Source organism: Magnolia sinica, chromosome 17 (genome assembly GCF_029962835.1).
Source record: "Magnolia sinica isolate HGM2019 chromosome 17, MsV1, whole genome shotgun sequence".
NCBI classification, from domain to species: domain Eukaryota; kingdom Viridiplantae; phylum Streptophyta; class Magnoliopsida; order Magnoliales; family Magnoliaceae; genus Magnolia; species Magnolia sinica.
The window spans coordinates 22148236-22170120 of NC_080589.1; the positions used below are offsets into that span (position 1 = coordinate 22148236).

A 21885-nucleotide genomic window follows, 5' to 3' on the forward strand; every position below is an offset into this window, starting at 1 on the left:
ATCACGGTGGGCCTAATAAATGTTTCAACGGTGGCTATGACTGCTCCCACGGTTTTTTGTAGGGGTCCACTTGAAATTTAGATATATCTCATTCTCTTTATAATGGCATAAAACGATCTCTACAAATGGTTGGACGGTATGGATACAACACACACATCATGGTGGGGTCCACAAAGCTTGGTGACGTCGCTTCAGTAGGGATTTGGCTACTGACCTTATCAGTATCCAATCCGCGCCACTCTAGCTTTAGGTCATGTGGGGGTAGTACCCACTGCGCGCCGTGGGTAGAAATCCCTTTCAGATTCCACCGTGAGAGACCGAGAGAGAGAGAGCGAGAGAGAGATGGGGTGGATCGGCGAAACCATGGACTCCATCCGCTCTCTACAGATTCGACAAGTCCTAACCCAAGCCGTCAGCCTCGGTATGCAATGACTCCTTTTTCTTTTTCAATTTAAAATCCTCTTTTCTTATTTGTTTTCTTTTCTTCAAAAAATTATTTTCAGTTTATAATGCTCAGATCATGAATGATAGCTCCTTCTTTTCTGTCTCTTTATCTGTTATGGGAAGGATTCTTGTATTTTTCTCCTTACTGCGGAGGAAATGCTCTTTTGAATGACTGCTCTACTGTTTTAAGTAATGAAGTCGGTGGGGATCGTGGGAAGTTTATGGCTTCTTTTTTTTTTTTTTTTTTTTTTCCGTTGTTCTCATGGTTACTTCAGGAGCAGAGGAAATTATAATTTGGATATTTGGGTATTTATAATTGCTGTATGATTCTTGGAAACCATATGTAGTGAGCTAGCTTAGTTCATATCATCATCTTATGCTTTCTCCTAACAATTTGGGGTTGGCTTTTAAATAGATTGGTAGAAGTTTTTTGATTGGCTCTCACCGGACATGAGTCTTCCTTTTTTAGCAGGGCTTTCGGAAATAGCCATCGAGAGAGACTGGCATTGACACCAATCATCTGATATTGACCATGATCAATCATTACATGCAAACTCCGAAGGTTAAGTAAGCATACCAGTGCTGAGTGATAGTTGAGTGCATAAAATGTTAGGGGGACCCAACTACTGATACGTGGTTAGGCCCAACTCTACACCTTGCACGATTATCTGCCACCATCAACATAGGGGAATTTTCTGGAAGTGGATTGCACGGTGTGCCACACACTACCGACCACGGTGGTGTGTTGATGTCACTAAGTTCTGTGGTCCCCACCATGTTTTATGTGTTATATCCAAACCATCCATCCATTTGACGAGTTTATTTTAGGACATGAGTCCAAAAATAAGGCAGATCCAAAGCTCAACTGGACCACTAATACAGGGGCATTTTCACACAAGGCCGAGTGAGGTGGCTTGTGGGATGCGGGTGCACACTCGGGGTGGGCGACCCATGTGAGGCGGGTGGCTTGTGTGATGCAGAACCCATGTGATGTGGGGCCCACGAGGGAGGTTTGGCTGAGGACCCAACCCATGGGATGTGGGGCTTGGGTTATGCGATAAGGGGATTGATTCGCTACGCTCTATCAATTTGAGCTTTTATAGTAAGTGGCTAGTTGTCCTGCATCAACCACACAACAAAACGCAGTGGGGACAATGATGCCCACTGTTGAAAACTTATAGGGAGCCACAAGTTTTGGATGAAGTTGATATATGTTTTTTTTTTTTCCTTTCATCCAGGTTTGTGTGACTTTATGAATAGGTTAAATGGCAAATAAAAATCATGGTGATCCCTAGGAAGGTTACAATGGTGGGCACCATTGTCCCCACTGCTTTCTATGGTGGGGTCCACTTGAGCTTTGGATTTGCCTCAGTTTTGGGTGCATGCCATAAAGTGATCTCATCAAATGGATGGATGGTGTGGATGTAACACATACATCATGGTGGGACCTATAGAACTTGGTGACGTCAACACGCCACCGAGGTCGGTAGTGTGTGGCACACCATACAATCTGCTTCCGAATTTTGTGGCAGTTAACACAACTAATGTTTTTAACTATTAAATAAAACCTGAAAAAAGGAGAACCAAACCTATTGTGCCTATATTAAGAGGTGGGTGTAAGTTCCCCAATTCTCAACAAAGTCCAAGCTCTCTTGCTTGCCTATATTGTCATTCTCCTAAAAGTTGGCCGATTCTATTAGTGCTATCACTTGATGAATCCACAAAAGGGCATGCCCTCCCAACATGGTCCCAGTCAAACATTGTAGAAGGGCACTAATACTCCAGGAACTGCAAACTCCTTGTTTAGTGATCTAACATGAATAGCCTTGATAGACTCCCTCGCTTAGACCACTAAGCTTGGTTATAAAGAATCCTTCCAGCGAATAATGGCGGCCGGCCTATGCTCTTTTAAGGGTTCCAAATATTGCCTTTTGCACCTTGGTACCGCACATTATTTTCCAAGGCCCTGGATCCACTCCCCTTCTGGGGATGGTTGGGAAACTAAAGTTTAGATGCACATCTCCGCTCTTGTCTAGCTGGAAAGAAATTCTTCAGCTGTCACCATCCCCGAACCTTAAAGAAAAGATCAAAGTAATTAGCCATTATGCACCATGCAATGGCTGTTATGTCCCTATAATGGTCAAAATCTTTTTAAGAAAAAAAAGTACCAGCCCATTACAGCCTATAACAGCCCATTATAGGCCTGTTATGGGCCCTTTTTTTTCCCGAGTTGGGCGTTACGGTCTCGTATTGTGTAATTGTCAAAGCCATTACCGTAACGTAACCATTTTTCAATACCATGCTTATTATCAATTATTCTCGTTAGGATATGTGCTAGTGTTGTAACATGCGATTGCTTAAGCGTTTACATATGCCATTTGGAGAGCATGGACTACATGTGCCAATGCAGTTTTTGGACCATTGGACTTTATGCGGTTGCATAACGAAGTATGTGACCGCATACGCCATCACTATGCAATTATGCATAATGTCCTGAAGGGGCCTAATTTTTTTTTTTTTTTGCTTCACTCTCCCTCCCCTTCTGCCAATAAATAGGCACTCCCACCCCCATTTTCCTTACTCTAGTACTCTCTTATTCTCTACCTCTTGCTCTAATACTCTCATTCTCTCAATGTCTCCTAACTCTTACTCTCTCTTTCTCACTGTAATACTCTCGTTCTCTCTTTCTCTCTCTCTCACTCTCTGTTCCCTCTTAAATCTCTTACTCTTAAATTTCCATGCTGTTTTTTTTTTTTCCACATTATATATGCATTCATTTGAATACCTGTTAGTTGACTTGTAGTCTAATAGTCTAATAGAACAAAATTTTAATGAAATCAGTATTAAAACTATATAAAAAAAATTCCCTGCACTTGTAGTATTTTTACATATCTTTTCATATATATATGTATATAAAATATTTTTTTCCCCAATTTTCCTTTTTTTTTCAAAAGAAAAAAAAAGTTTTAGGGGCTGCGTGATCGTGTATGCGATTATGCGATTGCATATGCGTGCAGCCCCCTCAGGCCGCATGGGATTGCTTATGCCATTTGACAACACTGATATGCACAAATTCAAATGGGCAGCTTGACATTTTCATTTTCTTATACTGTGATACCATGGTTTAACTCTTTTTTTTTTTTTTTTCCCCCTTCGCATTCTTAATTTGATATGTTCATTTTTGTGTCTTTTATGGAATTCTCTATAAACAGCATTGTTTCTCCAAGCAAGTTTTTTGTTTTGATGAATAATGAACCTTTGCTATTCTATTGTTTAATTGATCAGTTTTACATGTGGAAATTTCTCTGTCATAATATGTTGCAGGCATGATCGTCACATCGGCACTGATAATATGGAAGGGATTAATGTGTATAACTGGGAGTGAATCACCTGTCGTCGTTGTTCTTTCTGGAAGCATGGAACCTGGCTTTAAGAGGGTGAGCCCATTTATTGAATGAGCTTGTAGATGGTTTCAGATCAAGCAATTTGACTGCATTTTGCTGTTCACCTTTAGTTCCTTATTAAAAACTGTTTCTTTGAAACTTTAAATTTGTAATTGTTATACTTATTTTCATTTCAAGAAATGTTGCAAGCAATTTATATAGTTCTCTTTCTTGTTTATTGCAGAGTTAGGGAACTTCTACATGCAATGTTTTTTTTTTTTTTTTTTTTTGTTTTTTTTTGTTTTTTTTTGAAGGCAACAAACAAGAATTTCATTAAAAAGAAATTCTTGTTTAATGTGTTTTGCAGAGTTAGGGAACTTCTAAATACAATGTTTTATAACTTGCAAATTGGAATTGATCTGGTTATCATCCCTTGTGTACTAGTGCAGAGGAGGCTCTCTCACCACTGCAAAATAATTTATCCAACCATTAATTTTCTTTCTTTAATCAGTCCTAGATCGGTCCAACTCTTAGATTGGTCCTGGATGAATCAAATCTATCCATAATATGCTACTGAGTAGCACCAACTATATCTAATAGCCTAAAAGCATCATGTTTGGATGAAACAATCAGCCCCCAAAATAATCTGAGAATGGGCCTAAGAATAGCATGTGGAGATTTAGAAAGTCATCATCCAAAACCATTTTGGGTATAAAAATTTCCCAAAATTTGCTATTATATTCTTTGAAAAATGGCAGCTGCATCAGCATGCGGTGGGCCTTAGGCCTACATCACATCCCAACCCTTCTCCTTAAAAAAAGAAAAAAAAGGAGGAGAGAATCACATCCCCACCCTTACTACCATGAAAAGAAAATCGCGCGTGTGTGCATGCGTCTTGTTAATAAAAGAATAGGTTTTTCTTGAAATGGAAATTGCTTGTGTGTGTGTGCACACGTCTTTTTTGTTAAAAAAAACTAAGTGTTTTTTTTTTTTTTTTTGGAAGTAGAAATTGCTTTTGTTTATTCTATTAATGTTCTAAAAAAGTTCATTTATTCCAAGAAATGCATATTCCGGCCTTTCGAATCTATTTTGTTTTGTATTGCTTCTGCAAAAGAGGGTATGCATTTTTTGGAAAGTGATCTCTACAACCAATTTGGTTACAAAATTTTCCAAAACATTTTTCCTCAATTCGTGTGTGATTTGTTAGATGCCATATTGAATAATCTGTAATAGCATAGTAAGGCATTTTGCCTATTTGCTTAAACCCATTGCCTAGGTGATTGCTAGGCTAAAGCTGCTCAGGATACATGGGTCTAGCTAGGTGATCAAGGTTTTAGGCAGCATCCTGTGACCTAGGTGTAAATCACCATCTTTTTTTTTTTGGTCAAAAAGAAAACAAGAAAACTCATTCCTCTCTTTCCAAGACAAAGAATGAGTTGGGACTTCTCTTGCTATCACCATTCCAAATGCCAAATTGCATCACACAACCATGGATGGGTGAAGATATCGCTTTCTAATTTATGGTGTAAGGTAGATGGTCTATTTGAAGTTTAAGACTTAAGACAGGTAAGATGATTGTATCGTGTTTTATATCAAGCCTGCATGTTTAGTTAATTGGTTCTGTAGTACTATTGTTTTTCTATTACATAAGTGAGACTCAAACCTAATATCTCAATGTTGAAACACATCCTGTCTACAATGAACCCAAGGTAGTATTGTTTTTATGTTTCTTTGTTTTCACATTAACTCTTTCCTTTGTACATAAGATTAGATTTTCTGTGGTCAAATTTGTCTGTCCCATGTTGACTGGTGACTCTCTAGCATATGCGTTCTAGTGAGAATGGTAGCACAAACCCAAATTACTATTGTTTTTATGTTTCTTAGTTTTCACATAGACTTTTTCTTATGTACATAAAATTAGATTTTCTTTGGTCAAATTTCTCCGCTGCATGTCAACTGGTGACTCTCTGGCATGCCGTGTGCTAGTGAGAATGGTATGCTAGCATTAAGAATCAACTTGTCTAGATGAGCTGTGATTTTAACTGTCAATGTCATGATCTTTGGGGTTTATATGCAAGCTGTTTACCTAATGTTACAAGTGCTAGATCTCAAATAGTTTCACCTAATCATTTGTACAAAAACAATAAATTTTTCGGTAATGATTTTTAGCTTCAATATTTATACCTACAGATATTTCTAAGGAATTTTTTGTCATTCCACCCATTTATTGAATGAGTGGATTGAATGTCTAAAATCTGTAGAAACATGTCCTTTGGCCTAAATAATCATAATTTTGAAGGGATAAAAATCATTCTATTTATGAAATAACTCTTTGTTGAAAGCTTTTGGAGTCCGTTCATGGGTTTTGAATAGTAGGTAGGTATCAATCCTAGTTCAAGTACCTCTTGAAAAATTAAGGCATTTTGGTGTATGTACTGGCACTTGAATTATATTATTTTGATTTCTTTTATTAATGTTATCGCATCTTTCATGTATATTGTAACATTGGTTGTGTTGCAGGGTGATATATTGTTCTTGCATATGAGCAAGGATCCTATTCGTGCTGGGGAAATTGTCGTATTTAATGTTGATGTACGTCTTTTCTTGCTACTTAAGATATTGGTTCATATTTGATGGCCTTTTGCTTGTTTTCATATGATTTCGATGGGCGCGGATTGTGTCCTACCCCGCCTATCTCTAGCCATGAACGAGCAATTCTATGGGCGGGCCCACCGTGATGTATCTGTTTATCCACACCGTCCATCCCTTTTCTCAGATTATTTTAAGGTATGTGCACAAAAACGAGGCAGATCCAACGCGCAAGTGGACCACACCAAATAATAAGCAACTTGCATTTAATGCCTAATGCATTTAATGCAATGCAAGCTTATTATTTGGTGTGGTCCACTTGAGCGTTGGATCTGCCTCATTTTTGTGCTCATACCTTAAAAATGATATGAGAAAAGGGATGGACGACACGGTAAACAGATACATCACAGTGGGCCCACCCACTGAACTGCCCGTTTGTGACCAGAGACAAGCTGGGGTAGGACGCAATCCGTGTCCAATTTTGATGCTTATCATTAAATCTATGCTCACATTCATGATAATATTTTATTGTTAGTTTGCTAAGAAATGCAATTTCAAACTGCCTTTTCATTCTCTAATATTGATGCAAATGACTCTAGTAAAATTTTCGAGTTGTAAACTTGTAACAACAATGAGATTGTTTTGGTTGTCATGTCTAAAATTAAGTTGATGCTGATAGGGATTTTGGATATCTTTTACATATAGGATAGTTGTTTTGCTGGAACGTAATTTTGTTGCGAAAGGACTTGCATGGTGGAAGATACCTTTTTGTAGCAATATTTGTTCTGTGCGATTCTCTTGTAGCTCAATTTGGACTGAATTTTATCATAGAACCTGTCTTCACAGAACCTTCTCCAATCTTCGTTGCACATGATCGAACCATCTCAATGTGCTCTTCATCACTTTATCTCTCCTTGTGATGACTCCCATGTTGCTTCAGATGGCCTTATTCTTAACTCCATCATTACTAGTTTTCCTACACATCCATCTCATTGTCCTCATCTTTGTAGCACTCAATCATTGCTCATGTTGCCTTCTAATTGCCCAATACTGCGCCCCATAGCATAGTATGTTGAATAAAAGCATGGAAAATTTTGAATTTTTTTTAGCATAGTAGGTTGAATAGTTGTCTTTTAAAAATTTCCTATGGTTTTTAAGCACATGATGATGACACAACCCTCTAGAGGCACGTTTCCATTTCATCCACCAAGCTCTATTTCAATTCGAAACATCTCCTTTGATCTTTTCATCCTTCTGAATAATAGCGCCAAGTTAATGAACAAATTGCTTTGCAAAATCTCTTGGTCCTTGATTTAACCAAGGCCTTGCCTCTATAACTTTATATTAAGTTGCATTCTATACTGATCTCCTTGGTGGAGGATTGGATTAGACTTAGGCGAAAGTTCAGTAACATGTGGTTTAACCAAATATCAGTATAAGAGGTTTATTGTTACACAATCCGATTGCAGGAAGAGGAAAGTCAGGAATCTCATATATTAAGAAGGATAAGGATTAGGCTGGATGTGCTTCCAATTGCAATTTTCAAACTTTTTTGAGAGGATTTGAAAGAGATGTTCTCTAGTTCATAACGGTAATTTTAATGGAGGAAAATTATCCAATTGATCCATCGTTTATCACGTTAGTGCCGAAGGGGTGAAAAATTTGGACCACTTAAGTTCAAGTTCTATTAGTAGTGGTTAGATGCTAATGACAGTTTCAGTAGCTCAAGAAGGTTCGCCAGGAGCTTTTAGTCATGGAGGAGAAATATTAGATGAGGCTCTAGTTACTACTGTGCCGTTTTTAAATTGGAGGGGAAGCCTGATATTATTCGTGAACTTGACATGGAAAAAGCTTATGACCATGCAGATTGGATTTATTTATTTATTTTTTAAGTGATGCAAGGAGAAATGGTTTAGGGGTAAGGTGGAGGGGTGGGATAACGGAGTATGGTAGTTTGACGTTGGTTTTCCCATAGGTTTATTCATGGGAATCAGGGCCTAAGTCAGGGGCATGCATTTTCCCTATTTCTTTTTATTGTCATTGTGGAAGCGTGAAGCAGAATGATATATGGGGCTCTGGAGGAGGGGCTCATTAAGGTATTTCTGGTTTAAAATGCTAAGTTTCAGCATTTCTCATCATCAATTTGCTGATGATGCATATTCTTTTGTGGTGTGGATTGGGACCATATTGGTAGCCTGTGTAAAGTGTTGAGTTGAGCTTCTAGACACAAGTCGGATAAGGAGGAATGACGGTTTTGGTTCCAAGGCTAGAAAATTTTCTTAGAAGTATTTGGTAGGTTTGTCAACTAGTATCCAGATCCATGGGTACCCAAGATACCTATCCCAATTTAAACAGGTTAAGATCTGCTTTTATTTTTTTTAAAATTTTTTTTCCAATCTTGTTTAAAAATTGGGTTGTTAGTTGTTACCCTTTTCTACTCCCTCATAGATTGGTATGGAGGAGGGTTTGGGAAGGTTGGGAAAGTTCTTTGGCAGATAGCTATTATGGCGAGCCATTGGGTGATTTGGGGAGAGCATACAATGGTGCTTTTGCAACAAGTGTGATCCATTGGAGAGTGCGGTTTCGAGGGTCAAATCGCTTGTTTTTTGGTGGGCTTCTACCGTAGAAAGGTAGAAGCCCTTAAGGGTTGTATTTTTATTTTCTCTTCTTTGCATTCATTCCCTACCTAAGGTTTTGCCTTCGCATGCATTTTAATAAATTTTGTCATCCTTAAAAAAAATGGGTCGTTACCAAATCCGCCTGTAGAGATCTATTTTAAAAATGGGTAGGGTTCGTACCCAATCGGATGCTTGGTTAAGTTTACTATTGATATTTCATATATTAATAGAAATTAATAAATGTTACTTCTCTTTGTTGATACTGCCTTCTCAATAGGAGGGAATTTATTAGGTTTCAACACTCTCCTCTCAACGTGAGGGGATTTATTAGGGTTCAAGACTATCTCTTCTTAATGAGAGGGGATTTATTAGGGTTTATTTGGATGGCTGTTTAACTTTTTGCTCTCATTGTGAGGGAATTTATTAGGGCTTGAGACTCTCTTCTTATGAGAAGGGATTTATTAGAGATAGGTTTGGATTGGTTTTCACTGCGATGTAGTTAAAGTCGCTAGGCCCACCCTGATTGTACTTGCCCTTGGAGTGCCCGAAACGCCCAAGCGCACCCTTGGAGTTTCTAGGCACACTTAAAAAAAATATATAATAGATATTGATATTTACATTCATTATATAATAGATATTAATATATACATATTTATAGATATACATTGATATATTGATTATCTCGTGATTAAGCTCATGAACCATACTGATGCAGGACAATTAACCACTTGCTCTAAAAGCTCGAACTGTTAGAGTATGGCGAATTAATCCCTTTATCTCATAGCCCAGGCCCCACATTGCATGTGTTAGGACCTCGGCTGAACCCCCTTCGTGGGCCCTAAATCACATGGGCCACCCACCCCGAGTGTGTCCCTGCATCCCACAGGCTACCCCACTCAAGCCTAGTGTGAAATGCAAATTAATTACCTCCGGTGAGTAGTCTCGAACAAGAGATCTCCTCCGTGGGCCGCACCCACCTCGAGTGTGCCCATGCACCCCACAAGCAATCCCACTTGAGCCCGGTGTGAAAATGCCCCTGCATTACATACTATGAAACCTTGGGAGAGAGTATTTGAGCAATGATTAAGGCATGAGATGAATGTATCAAACAATCAATTTGTTTGTTCATTGCAGGAAGGTCTACCATTGAAGCTATTTCCTTAGAAAATTGATGGAGACATATAAACAACTCCCCCATCACAAATTTCGCCTTCTTAGTTTGTTGGAAGTCTGTAAACCCTATACTAAGGGAGGTGTTGTTATTAAGACCCTGCCTGTCTAATGTTAACTCAACACTTTGGGGATATGGCTTTAGTGCTTTGGAAAGGAGATCAACAATAGGTGGAGGGAGTCCTTGGCTGCTAAATATGGTGTCGACGAGGGTGGTTGGTTCACTAAATCCACCTCCCTTTATAAAGCCTCCAACATCTAGAGAGCCATTACAACATTAAGGTGCCCTTTCTTGAAGGTGCTACTTTTAGCATGGATAATGGTAAGAGGATAAAATTATGGTGGGATAAATGGATTTTAGATAGACCCCTTGTTGTTGTCTATTCCGACCTAGCTGGGATCACCACAAAACATTTTCCTTCATGGAATGATTATTTCTCTCCTGTTGGAACAGGAGATTGGTGCCCTCCATGTAGAAGAGCCCTTACAACATCAGAATCAAAGATATTCTCCTCTAAGGGATTTAGCTTTCTCTTGAGTCAAATGACAACCTCTCCTGGTTGTTCTCTTCTTTTGGGGTTTTCACAACCAAGTCTTTCTACATTGGCTCTTCTTTGAATCAAGCTGTGTACTTCCTTCTTCTGGCACTATCAAGCCCCCCCAAAGGTTGGAACTTTTATTTGGCTTTTAGGCAGGGGGAGAGTACTCACAATAGATAACTGCAAAAGCGTGAGATGATCCGTCCTAACGTTTGCTTTCTGTGCAATAATGATGCAGAGTCCATTCCACACATTTTCTTCCACTGTTGTTACACTGCAGAAATCTGGGCATTCGGAAGAAAAAGAGTCATTAGATTTCGGTTTCAAAGAAGAGGATTCGGTAGATAACATGATCACTTGATGAGAGATAAAGAGTATATTAGAGATTCTAACTCTAGTCTACTTCAAAGTTCTAAGTTCTCAAGTCTAAATGTTTAATAGAAGAGAGAGAGAGAGAGAGAGAGAGAGAGAGAGAGAGAGAGAGAGAGAGAGAGAGAGAGAGACTACTTTCTAATCACTTATAGTTACTTAGTGCTAGTCCAATGTTGTCAAATTGTCTAAGCGATTGTATGCGACCAACCCTGTGTGATTGCTTATGTGATCGCATAAGCAATTGCACAACATCATAAGCAATTGCACAACATTTTTTATTAAAAAATGAAAAGAATCGAAAAAATGGGAAAAAAACTATTTTTTTCCATAAAGACTTAGCTACTCTAATTTGGTTTTGTTTTTCCTTTTCGATTTTCAAACTAATTTGTGTACTATTACTAAACTATCTAAGCTATAATAACTAATAACTAAGTTAAACCAAACCATAAGATGTAAAAAACTAAAAATTAACAAAAACTCAATAGGTTATTAATAAAATTTTAATACTTTTATTGATAAACAAAATCTACAAAGTACAAACTACTAATCTATTATAGTCTATATACATTGTTTCCTCTCCCATTGTGGCACATCACCACCACCATCATCGTCAGAGTTATCTCATTCTTCAATGTACGCTTCATATTCTTCTGTTTCTTTATCATCTGTCCGCACAAGTTGTTCATCCATATTTAATGGTCAAGCATATTTTTCTTGTACTTCTTCAATCTCAATGTCATTTTGTTGTCCTTGACTGCTAGTAGGCCTCGTGTTACTACTCGCCCTCCAACTCCTCTTTTGCGCTGTTGAGAACCTTTGACAGGTGTCGATCTATAAGCGGCTCCTTCGACTTGGGCCTATGTAAGAGACTCGCCAGCAAAGATTGGATCATCTGTCTCCACAAGTCACTCACTATTTGCCTCCAAATCATCTCGGTTGATAGGATTATAGAACCCAGGCTTTTCTCGCAATTTCCCGCAACTTTTGGTTATACTGGACTTGAATGTACTCTAGTTGCACTCGCAACTGCTCAAAGAACATGTAAGACCAAGAATTCTCATGGCTAACTTTTGTAGTGTCGGATCCCTCCTAGTCGAGTCAGCTCCATACATAGATTGTTCTCTGACTAGTGACTCCCTAAGCCAAGGTATCCCGTATTGGTATCGGTTGGCGTAATAGTGCCCTCCAAAACCGATACGGATACGGGGGCGTAACGGCACAATTTTTTTATTTTTTTGCCAAAAAAATGAAAAAATATGGATTAAATCTGGAATATTCTAAGCATTCCAAATATGCATTCATTTATAAATTGGAACATGTTTATGGTGGTGTAACGGTCCACTCTTTGGTGAGAAGTTGTATCGGACTGTCTGATTAATTTTTGAACCAAGTAACCTGAATTTGACCACAAAATTCATATATTTAATTTTCTAAATATCTAATTTATATACTTAACAATTTAATATCTTTCTCCCAATAGTTTTTAAAAAAAATGAAATTAAATTCAGGTTGATGGCGTTGCCAATTTCGGGCTGACTTGGAGGACCAATCTATGCCCAAAATTAGCCTCAAATTCATGCAATTTATTGCCATTATCCCACTTATGTATTGGTAGACATTTATTGGATAGTGAATCATGAAAAAAATCAAAAGGCCCTATTTTAAAAAATAAAAGTCCACAAAATAACAATTAAAACTATTCAAATAATTTGATTTTGGCATTGTGAGTTAGCAATTGCAGTTCATAATTTATTTGGTAAATTTTAAGTTAATATGTCTCGTGTACAATTTTTTAAGGGCCCGAATTAGGCGGGACTCAGATTGTGAAGTGTAGCACACGTGTCAAAGTTTTTTGGGCCCCACTCGTGATGAATGTGTTATATCTAAACCGTCCATTCATTTGACGAGATCGTCTTAAGGCTGGACACGAAAAATAATACAAATCTAATTGTCAAGTGGACCACACTGCAAAAAGTAGTGGGGGATTGAACGTCTACCGTTGAAACCTTTTTTGGGATCACAGAACTTTTGGATCAATATGAAATTTGTTTTTCCTCTTCATTCAGGTCTTTTTGACCTTATGAACGGATTGGATGGAAAATAAATGTTATGGTGGGCCTACGAATTGTTTAACGGTGAAAATCATCATCTCCGCTGCTATTTTTGGTGTGGTCCAGATGATCTTTGGATACGATTCATTTTTTGGGTAATGCTCTAAAATGATATTTAAAAATAGATGAACAGTGTAGATATAATAAATACATCACTGTGGAGCCCATGTAACTTTGATCTCCTTTGAGTCGTTCGTACAACTCGGAGCTCGAGGAGTGTCAGCACTCGTCTTAGCGTGACACATACCTGCAGCAACTAAGCTAGTGTATGGTACACCTGCAAAAAAAAAAGAAAAAGAGGGGAGAGGGAAATCGAAAAGAAAAAAGAGGGAAAGAAGAAGAGAGAAAAGAGAAAAGAGGGAAAGAGGGAAAGAACAGGGCCGCAGCTGTCCGAGAAGAGGAAGAAGAAGAAAGAGAAGAAGAAGAAGAAAGAGAAGAAGAAAGGTAAGTTTTTTTGTTTTTTTTTCAAGGCTGTTACGGGTCCGTAACGGCCGTTATGGTTACAATATCGGCCCATCGCCCGTTACGCCCCCGTATCGCGTAACGGGCCCCACCGTTACCGTTACGTATCGGCCGTTATGGCCGATACGTAACCGATTTGGGATACCTTGCCCGAAGCAGACTAGGACTACTATTAGAAATTAATGAATTGATCCTCCCTTCCAGAAGAGGCATCTTTAAAAATGTCCCTAATTTACCACCCACACCTTCAAGCGGCACCCTAGTGCTCCCATTGGATGCCACTTGCGATCAACAGAGCGATTCACCCTTTCAAGAGCCCAACAACCTCCAAGCAATGGATTGGAGGAACACAAATGAGCAGAATGAAATCGCTCACCGACAACTCCTTTGCCCTTTGCTATTAGATGGTCCGCCCTTACTCAATTCCTCATCGAATTTGGAATTGCGGGCGGTAACAAGGCACACTAATTGCGTAGATTTACGTCGAGCAAATTGTGTAAAATGATTATAGAACACTAGTATGTTGTGCAAATAAGTTTAAGTTTGACACTTTCTTACTTAGACTTCTTACATTGTAAGTTGTAAAACTTCATAGAATTGCATACTTCTATGCCCAATAACAATCTCTCTTGACCAAATCCCTATACTCTTCATGTAGAAGTTCAACTCCTAAGAAATTCTATCCTGTTTGTCTTTTTTTGGAACCATTCTTTCTAAAGCGTCAAGAAATCCGACCACATGCAACGCCGCTGCCACAGTCCGATCGGTAGATGCAAAGAATACAGTCGGGTTAAGGATATAGACAACCGAATACAATGAGGATGATATTTGATTGCTCCATCTAGTGTCTATAATATTTAGCATGGGCTGGCAATCATGTTCTTTATCGTTGAAGTGTTTCATGATTTCGTTTCTAGCCCTCTTTGTTGCATCGTAGATATAGCCCATGGGTGGCTTTTCATCACCATCCACTAATTGCAACATACTTACTAAGGGTTCTGATGATTTTAAGGCCTTTACCACTTGATTCCAAAATGTTTGGGAAAGAATGGTTTGTTGGACTAACTTTCCTTTGGCCCATGGTGTGCCGTAAAGGTCGTTATTGGGCCGTAAAGGCCGTTACGTAAAGGTAACAGTGGCAACCGTTACACGTTACGGGGTTGTAACGGCTGTAATAGCCGTTATGGAAAAAATGACTGGTAATTGCCGTTAATGACACGTTATGTCCCCTATAAAGGCCATAATAGCCCCCGTAATGGTCTATTACGGGACAAATATAAGTTTTTCATACTCTTTAATCAATATTATGGGGGAGATACAAGTTTTTCGGGGGGTTTTTTGATAAATAAATAAATAAATAAGAGAGACCGTAATAGCTATTACAGGGCCGTAACAACCATTGTGCCCCGTATCGTAAAGGTAACGGTGGTGGCCGTTACGGCCTCCGTTATTGTTATGGAACACCTTGCGTCGGCCTTCTTTGATCATGGTCCATTATTCCAATGACCGACACTACAAAGGACCTGAGTTCAGTTTTCTTTGAATAACTTTTGTAGTGTTAAGAAAACTATTGTGAATCGGGTCATGATTGGGTGAAACAAGTTGCATCCAAGGTGGTTTTTCATGTGATGGAGAAGAAGGGCATGCTTGTACATAAAAACTGTGATTCTCCTAGCCCTAACAATTACTTTAAGATATAACCTACCTACATCTTTTAACATTAAATCAACACAATGTGCCGCGCATGGTGTCTAAAATAAACATTGCCTCTTCTCCATAAGAAGGCAATCGACAACTATACAATTAGCTGCATTGTCTATGATAACTTGACAACATATTCTTCTTCTACCTCTTCAACTACACTTTCTAACAATGTGAATAAATAATTGGTTGTGTGGGAATGGGCTGATGCATCCGCGAACTTTAAAAATATTGTTCCAGTTGGACAATTTACAAGAAACTTGATCAATATCCGCAACTATTAGTCCATCCATTGGCCATCAACGAACAACCATAGATTTTCTAACTTTCTTTGTGTTCAGAGATAAAGTTTCTAGTAAACTTCAGGGATCTAGTCTATTTTCAAAGGAATGCAATAACAAAAGTTTTATAACAACATAGCCCAAGGAGAAGATGAGTTCTTAGATGCTAAGGGGAAGATCATAACTTGGGCCAAGGTCCATAAGTGCATTTACGGACTTCACCAGGGATCTTTTGAGATAGTTGGGGGCGTTGACCTCTTGATGCTTGAGAATAGATGATCCATCATCACCTCTCCTTCTTTTTTTTTTTCCTATGTAACTCTGGGCTTTTTTTTTTGTCTGGTATGTCCATGTGCTATCTATTAATATCTTTTCTTAATAACAATTCATCACCATTTTAAAAAAGTTGCATATTCTACACACTACATTTTGGTTCGGCTAATAATTTTTAAGCCTTTAGACTCTAGAGCTTTACTCCAAACCTTCAATTTAGCAATTTTCCTCTTTCTAGTCTCATTGACTAACACCATATCATTCGCAAGAAAACCAGAAAAATGCTTGACTCGATTTAGTCAAGGTGTCCCGTATCGGTATCGGTTGGCGTAACGGTGACCTCCAAAACCGATACGGATACGGGGGCGTAACGGCGCAAAAATTTTTTTTTGCCAAAAAAATATGAAAAAATATGGATTAAATCCGGAATATTCTAAGCATTCCAAATATGCATTCATTTATAAATTAGAACATGTTTATGGTGGTGTAACGGTCCACTCTTTGGTGAGAAGTTATATCGGACTGTCTAATGAATTTATGAACCAGATAACCTGAATTTGACTACAAAATTCATATATTTAATTTTCTAACTATCGACTATCAATGATAGATATATTAGAATGAATGTAATATGAAAATATCTTACATTTAGGTGTTTGCAATTATTTTTGAGGGCCAAAATTCATGCGTAAATAGAAAAAAAATATAAAATGGCACCCCAAATATGTAAAATGCATATTAACATGTTCTACTATGATTAACACATCATATGGCATCATTAAAACAGCAAAAGAATCATTAAAAAATGATTTTTCGAATTTTCATAAAAAAGGCCGAAATAAATGCGTAAATAGAAAAAAATATAAAATGGCACCCCAAATCTGTAAAATGCACATTAACATGTTCTACTATGATTAGCACATCATATGGCATCATTAAAACAGCAAAAGAATCATTAAAAAATGATTTTTCGAATTTTCAAAAAAAGGGCCGAAATAAATGCCTAAATAGAAAAAAATATAAAAAAAAGTATAAAATGGCACACCAAATCTGTAAAATGCATATTAACATGTTCTACTATGATTAACACATCATATGGCATCATTAAAACAGCAAAAGAATCATTAAAAATTGATTTTTTGAATTTTCAAAAAAAAGGCCAAAATAAATGCGTAAATAGAAAAAAATATAAAAAATATATAAAATGGCACCCCAAATCTGTAAAATGCACATTAACATGTTCTACTATGATTAACACATCATATGACATTATTAAAACAGCAAAAGAATCATTAAAAAATGATTTTTCGAATTTTCAAAAAAAGGGCCAAAATAAATGCGTAAATAGAAAAAAATATTAAAAAAATATAAAATGGCACCCCAAATCTGTAAAATGCACATTAACATGTTCTATTATGATTAACACATCAAATAGCATGATTAAAACAGCAAAACAACCATTAAAAATTGATTTTTCGAATTTTAAAAAAAAGGGCCACAATTCATGCGTAAATAGAAAAAAATATTAAAAAATTATTAAATGGCACCCCAAATCTGTAAAATGCACATTAACATGTTCTATTATGATTAACACATCATATGACATGATTAAAACAGCAAAACATATTAAAAAAAGTATAAATACCTATTTTTGACAAATTTTTGAAAAATGGCCCACATTTGTGTAGACGTAAAATAATGTGTTTTTATCTCAAATACCTAGCCAAGGTTGGTCGAAATTAGTAGTAGAAGGTGTGAGAAACAGTTTGGAAGCTGAACGGCTAAAAATGAAAAAAGAAAAAAGTTACTGTTACAGGCCCGTTAGGGGCCGTTACGTTACACGCCGTAACGGGCCCGTATCGGCCGATACGGGTACAAAATCGGGTATCGGCCGATACGACCCCGAAACGCGTAACGGTTCCCACCGTTACCGTTACGTATCGGCCGTTATACGTAACCGTTTTGGCACACCTTGGATTTAGTAGAGTTCTTAACAAGATGGGTGTTTTGAGTTCTCGAGAGAAACTAGATAAACATGATTGACTCAAAATCCAATCAAGGCAACTTGACTTGGTGGAGAAGTTTTCAAATTATGATATGAACCACACTTATCAAATGTAAATGCAGTTGATGCATTTGTTTTGTGATGGTCCGCATAACCTAGTTGTTTTCTTTTCTCCAAGTGTTTGTATTCTTCTTGTTTTACTGAAGGGTGTTTAATGAATTTTGTAATAATTTGTGATTTTCTTTCCCCTTTTGTTGAGTGTCTTGGATGAATGGTTGGTGTTGTTTCTTTTCATTCTGTTTCTTTTCATTCATTACTTTTGTGGATGCTATAAATATCTTACGAATTGTTTTGCTAGTGTATCTTATCCTTTCAATGCTGTGTTTCAGGGGCGTGAGATTCCAATTGTCCATCGAGTAATTAAGGTAACTACTTTGGATTCATTTCCTCTCATCCATTGTTGTTGCCACAATTTGGTATCTTTATCTTCCGTATCTATTTGCACAATGAATATGATGGAAGGTGAGGGTAATTATGTTGTTTGTTGGCTTCTCTTTATTTTTCATTTTGATGTTTGCGGATTTCAGTAGACAATCATTTTGCACATTTCTGAAACAAAGGAATTGACACCAATCACTGGTAGTAAAATGCTGGGCATGACTCGTGTTCCCACTAGTTACCAGTACAAGGAAGGATATAACTATAACGCCTTTGACTAAGACCGTGAAAGGTGATGTGAGGTGCAATGCAACTATCTTGTAAGTTAGTGGCTGCAAGCCTCAACATTGAAGCACCAGTGTCATGGTTTGATTACTAACGAATTACGCTTTTAAAAGAAGTAGAGAAACTAGATAAGGGTTATCCCAGAAGCCCAAAATTTTTTTTAGACCATATTTCCTCGACATTTGACATTTTTTGACCATCAATGGGATTCCAAAAGATATTTCTAACTTGATGTGAAATTTGAACTGAATATTCATAACCAAAAGCAACAATCCGAGAATGAGAAATTATGATAGCCTTGTCTTTTGCACCTCATCTGAAAATAAGGTTTTTAAGGCTAAGTGATGTCATCAAAGTGTTCACGTGTTGGATGCTTTAAGTGAGGTTCCCAAACATATTCTCCATAAGTTTGCCTTTCATACTTATTTGTTTTTGATGTTTTTTGTTATTTAAGTTTCTTCTGTCAACCTGGAGATTTATCACTTCTAGCCCTCTAACTTGCTTCAACTCTTTTGTTGTGGAAGAAAGTTTTCTTAAGGGCTCCTCACACTCTACATTCTGTTCATTTTTCATTATGGGACCATGACCCATACAAGCTTTGTTTATCGTTTTTGCTTTATTATTATTATTATTATTTTTGTTCTCTTGTTGGCATCACTGTTTTAAAATCTGGAACTTGACCCATTTTATTGGATGGTTGGTTCCAACTGCTGGTCCGACCTGGTAGACCTGTTTACCAATAAATCTGTTTCGTTTAATATAATAAAGTAGAAAAATTAACAGATAATCTGCTGTTAGCCTAGTGGTTAAGGTGGTTGGTTTTCAAGCAGAAGTTGCAGGTTTGAGCTCTGAAAGATATAATTGCATAATTTTAAGGGAAACTGTTAACCCATAACTCACTCGTTTTAAGTTGCCCTGGCCTGTTTTGGTGGGCAGTTCCAGTCCAAACTGGTCCAACTGCTGTGTCTGGTTCTGGGTTTTAAAACATTGGTTGGGGTTCTCTATTTGAGAGAGGCAGTAATGTTTGTACGGAGTACTATTTCTTGAGATGGTTATTGCATTTTTTATGTTTTGTGAATGATTATTTGTTACTTTAAATTACTAGTGATTTCTTTTGAAAGATATAGTAATTAGACTACTAGTGATTTATTTTGACAGATCTTGTAATTGCTTTTTATTGGAACTATGACAATGTTCTTTCCCAATTTTGTAGATATATATTTTAAAATTTATTTTATTTATCAATTTATTTATTCAATAAAAATTATTACTGTTTAACTAAGTTTACTTATGCCTAGTGTTCAAAATATTGGTAACACGTTACATATTGCATTTTTGGGATGAAATACGCACTGGATATATCATTTGTATCTAGTAATTTATCTCACTTTTTGGGAAACATGGGGAAACATTGAGAAAATGGTTGGATTTTTCAATGAAACTTCAAGGATTGTTAAAAAAAAGTCCTTAATTCACACTTTCAAATCATAACATCTCAAAGAAGAAGTGCACATAATAGGTTTTCTTTGTATAGGGTCCTAAGCTATCCACTATTTGACTGACCTGATGCAACTATATTCAAATTGAATGCATAACATTTAGAGTGTATAAAACACTCCTGAATACTTAGAAATTAGTTTCAATTGACAGCTAGTTGAAGGAAAATTTTGGAAAAAATAATATTTTAATAATTTTTAATTAAAAATGATTTTTATTTTCCAAAAATGACTAGGACTTAACAAATTTGTAAATAAGCCCTCATATATGCTTGATTTCATATTTGGAGTGCAATATTGCAAGCAATTGGGGAGAAATTAGAAAATTTTGATATTTTCCCAAATCGGACCACCTACACAAATTTTGAAATTATACTGTATGTGATGATCATTTCATTAAATTCTCGTAAATACTTCGAAATTAGTCTCAATTAACAACTGGTTGAAGGAAAATTTTGAGGAAAAACATGGAGAATATGAAGAACCAATGGATATCAAAATCAAAGCTCCAACTCCATGATTTTTCGTGCAAAACATGAAGAACTAATGAATTTGTAATCATTTGACGCTGATTTAACATAATTTCAACAAAAAAAAAAAAGAATCGGAAATTAAAAATGCTCACTGGATTGAACATGTGGGATATATCGACACTACCCGTGCATTTCGTATCGCACAATTGGGATACAAGATATATCATGGGATATATTGGCCGATATCGTTGATATTTAAAACATTGCTTATGCCTAGATTTTTGGAATTTGCTGTGCTGGTTGCTTTGAATACACTTTGACACTTAGTGTGCCACTCGGTGTAGGAGTAGTTCTATACCTGGCTGCATAGGCAGAGGCGTAAGTAGTATCATAGATGGGAGCAAAGGCATACCTAGGCATCCATGCCACTTGTCCAAGTTGAACTGCTTAGAGCTGATATCTATGCAATGCGCTGAAGCCTCATCTATGGGATGGGGCTTCACTGCTTGAGGTGGCTTTGCAACATGAGACCATAACATGCTTCAAGTCTGTAAAAAAATCTCTTTCACTTTCTTGCATTGATGGAGTAATAAAGCTTAGATATCCCAATCCTTTTATATCCATTTTAGTTCTCCCAATGATGTGCTGTGCACCTTTTTATTAATAATACTTGCTGCAGATTAGGTCTGTAGGTCCAACGAAATATCTGGTCAAACCATTCATCCAACGAAATATCTGGTCAAACCATTCAAGACGGTCAAGTTCAGTTACTCTAGTCTTTTGCGGCTCAAATACAATGAGCAAGGTCAAAACAAACCTAGAGACAAATGAGTATGATTTCTGAAGGGGCAAAAGAAGTTTTAGAAGATGCTGGAAGCTGACAAGATAAAAAGTCGGCATGGCTGATCAAACCTATTAAATGATTGTTCAAAGCTGATTGAACGAACTGAGATGGAATTGATTGGGTCAAGAGGCAACAAAGGCACAATCTAGAAAATCCAGGGTTGAAAATGATCGCTAACATCATGTTTCTAATACTTACCAGCATAAGTATGAGCTCAGTAGGCTTTGGACGACTTCTTGCTCCTTTTGAAGGCCCTTTAAAGATTCTTTGAACTTTCCTCTTTAGGGTTTTTGGCGACTGTTTCTACAAATATATGAGATTTCATCATTTTGGGCCTCAAATGAAGCTTAAGATTTAGTGACAAAAACAATGCAGGTTGTATAGTTTTTAATTAGGTTTTC

The 21885-nt window shown here is 37.1% G+C and overlaps 1 protein-coding gene across 2 annotated transcripts in view; it reads left to right on the forward strand.

Moving 5' to 3' along the window:
- Positions 1 to 258: 258 nt before the first annotated feature.
- The window catches only part of LOC131230703 (uncharacterized), a 29626-nt gene continuing 7999 nt past the window's right edge, over positions 259 to 21885 (forward strand). The window contains exons 1-4 of one of the 2 annotated variants that reach the window (XM_058226632.1): positions 263 to 421; positions 3769 to 3881; positions 6348 to 6419; positions 18338 to 18373. In XM_058226632.1, the coding sequence (XP_058082615.1) occupies positions 343 to 421; positions 3769 to 3881; positions 6348 to 6419; positions 18338 to 18373 (300 nt within the window). In that variant the 5' untranslated portion in view covers positions 263 to 342. Of the gene's footprint in view, positions 422 to 3768; positions 3882 to 6347; positions 6420 to 18337; positions 18374 to 21885 lie in introns of both variants that reach the window. The other variant, XM_058226633.1, reaches the window with a different exon arrangement.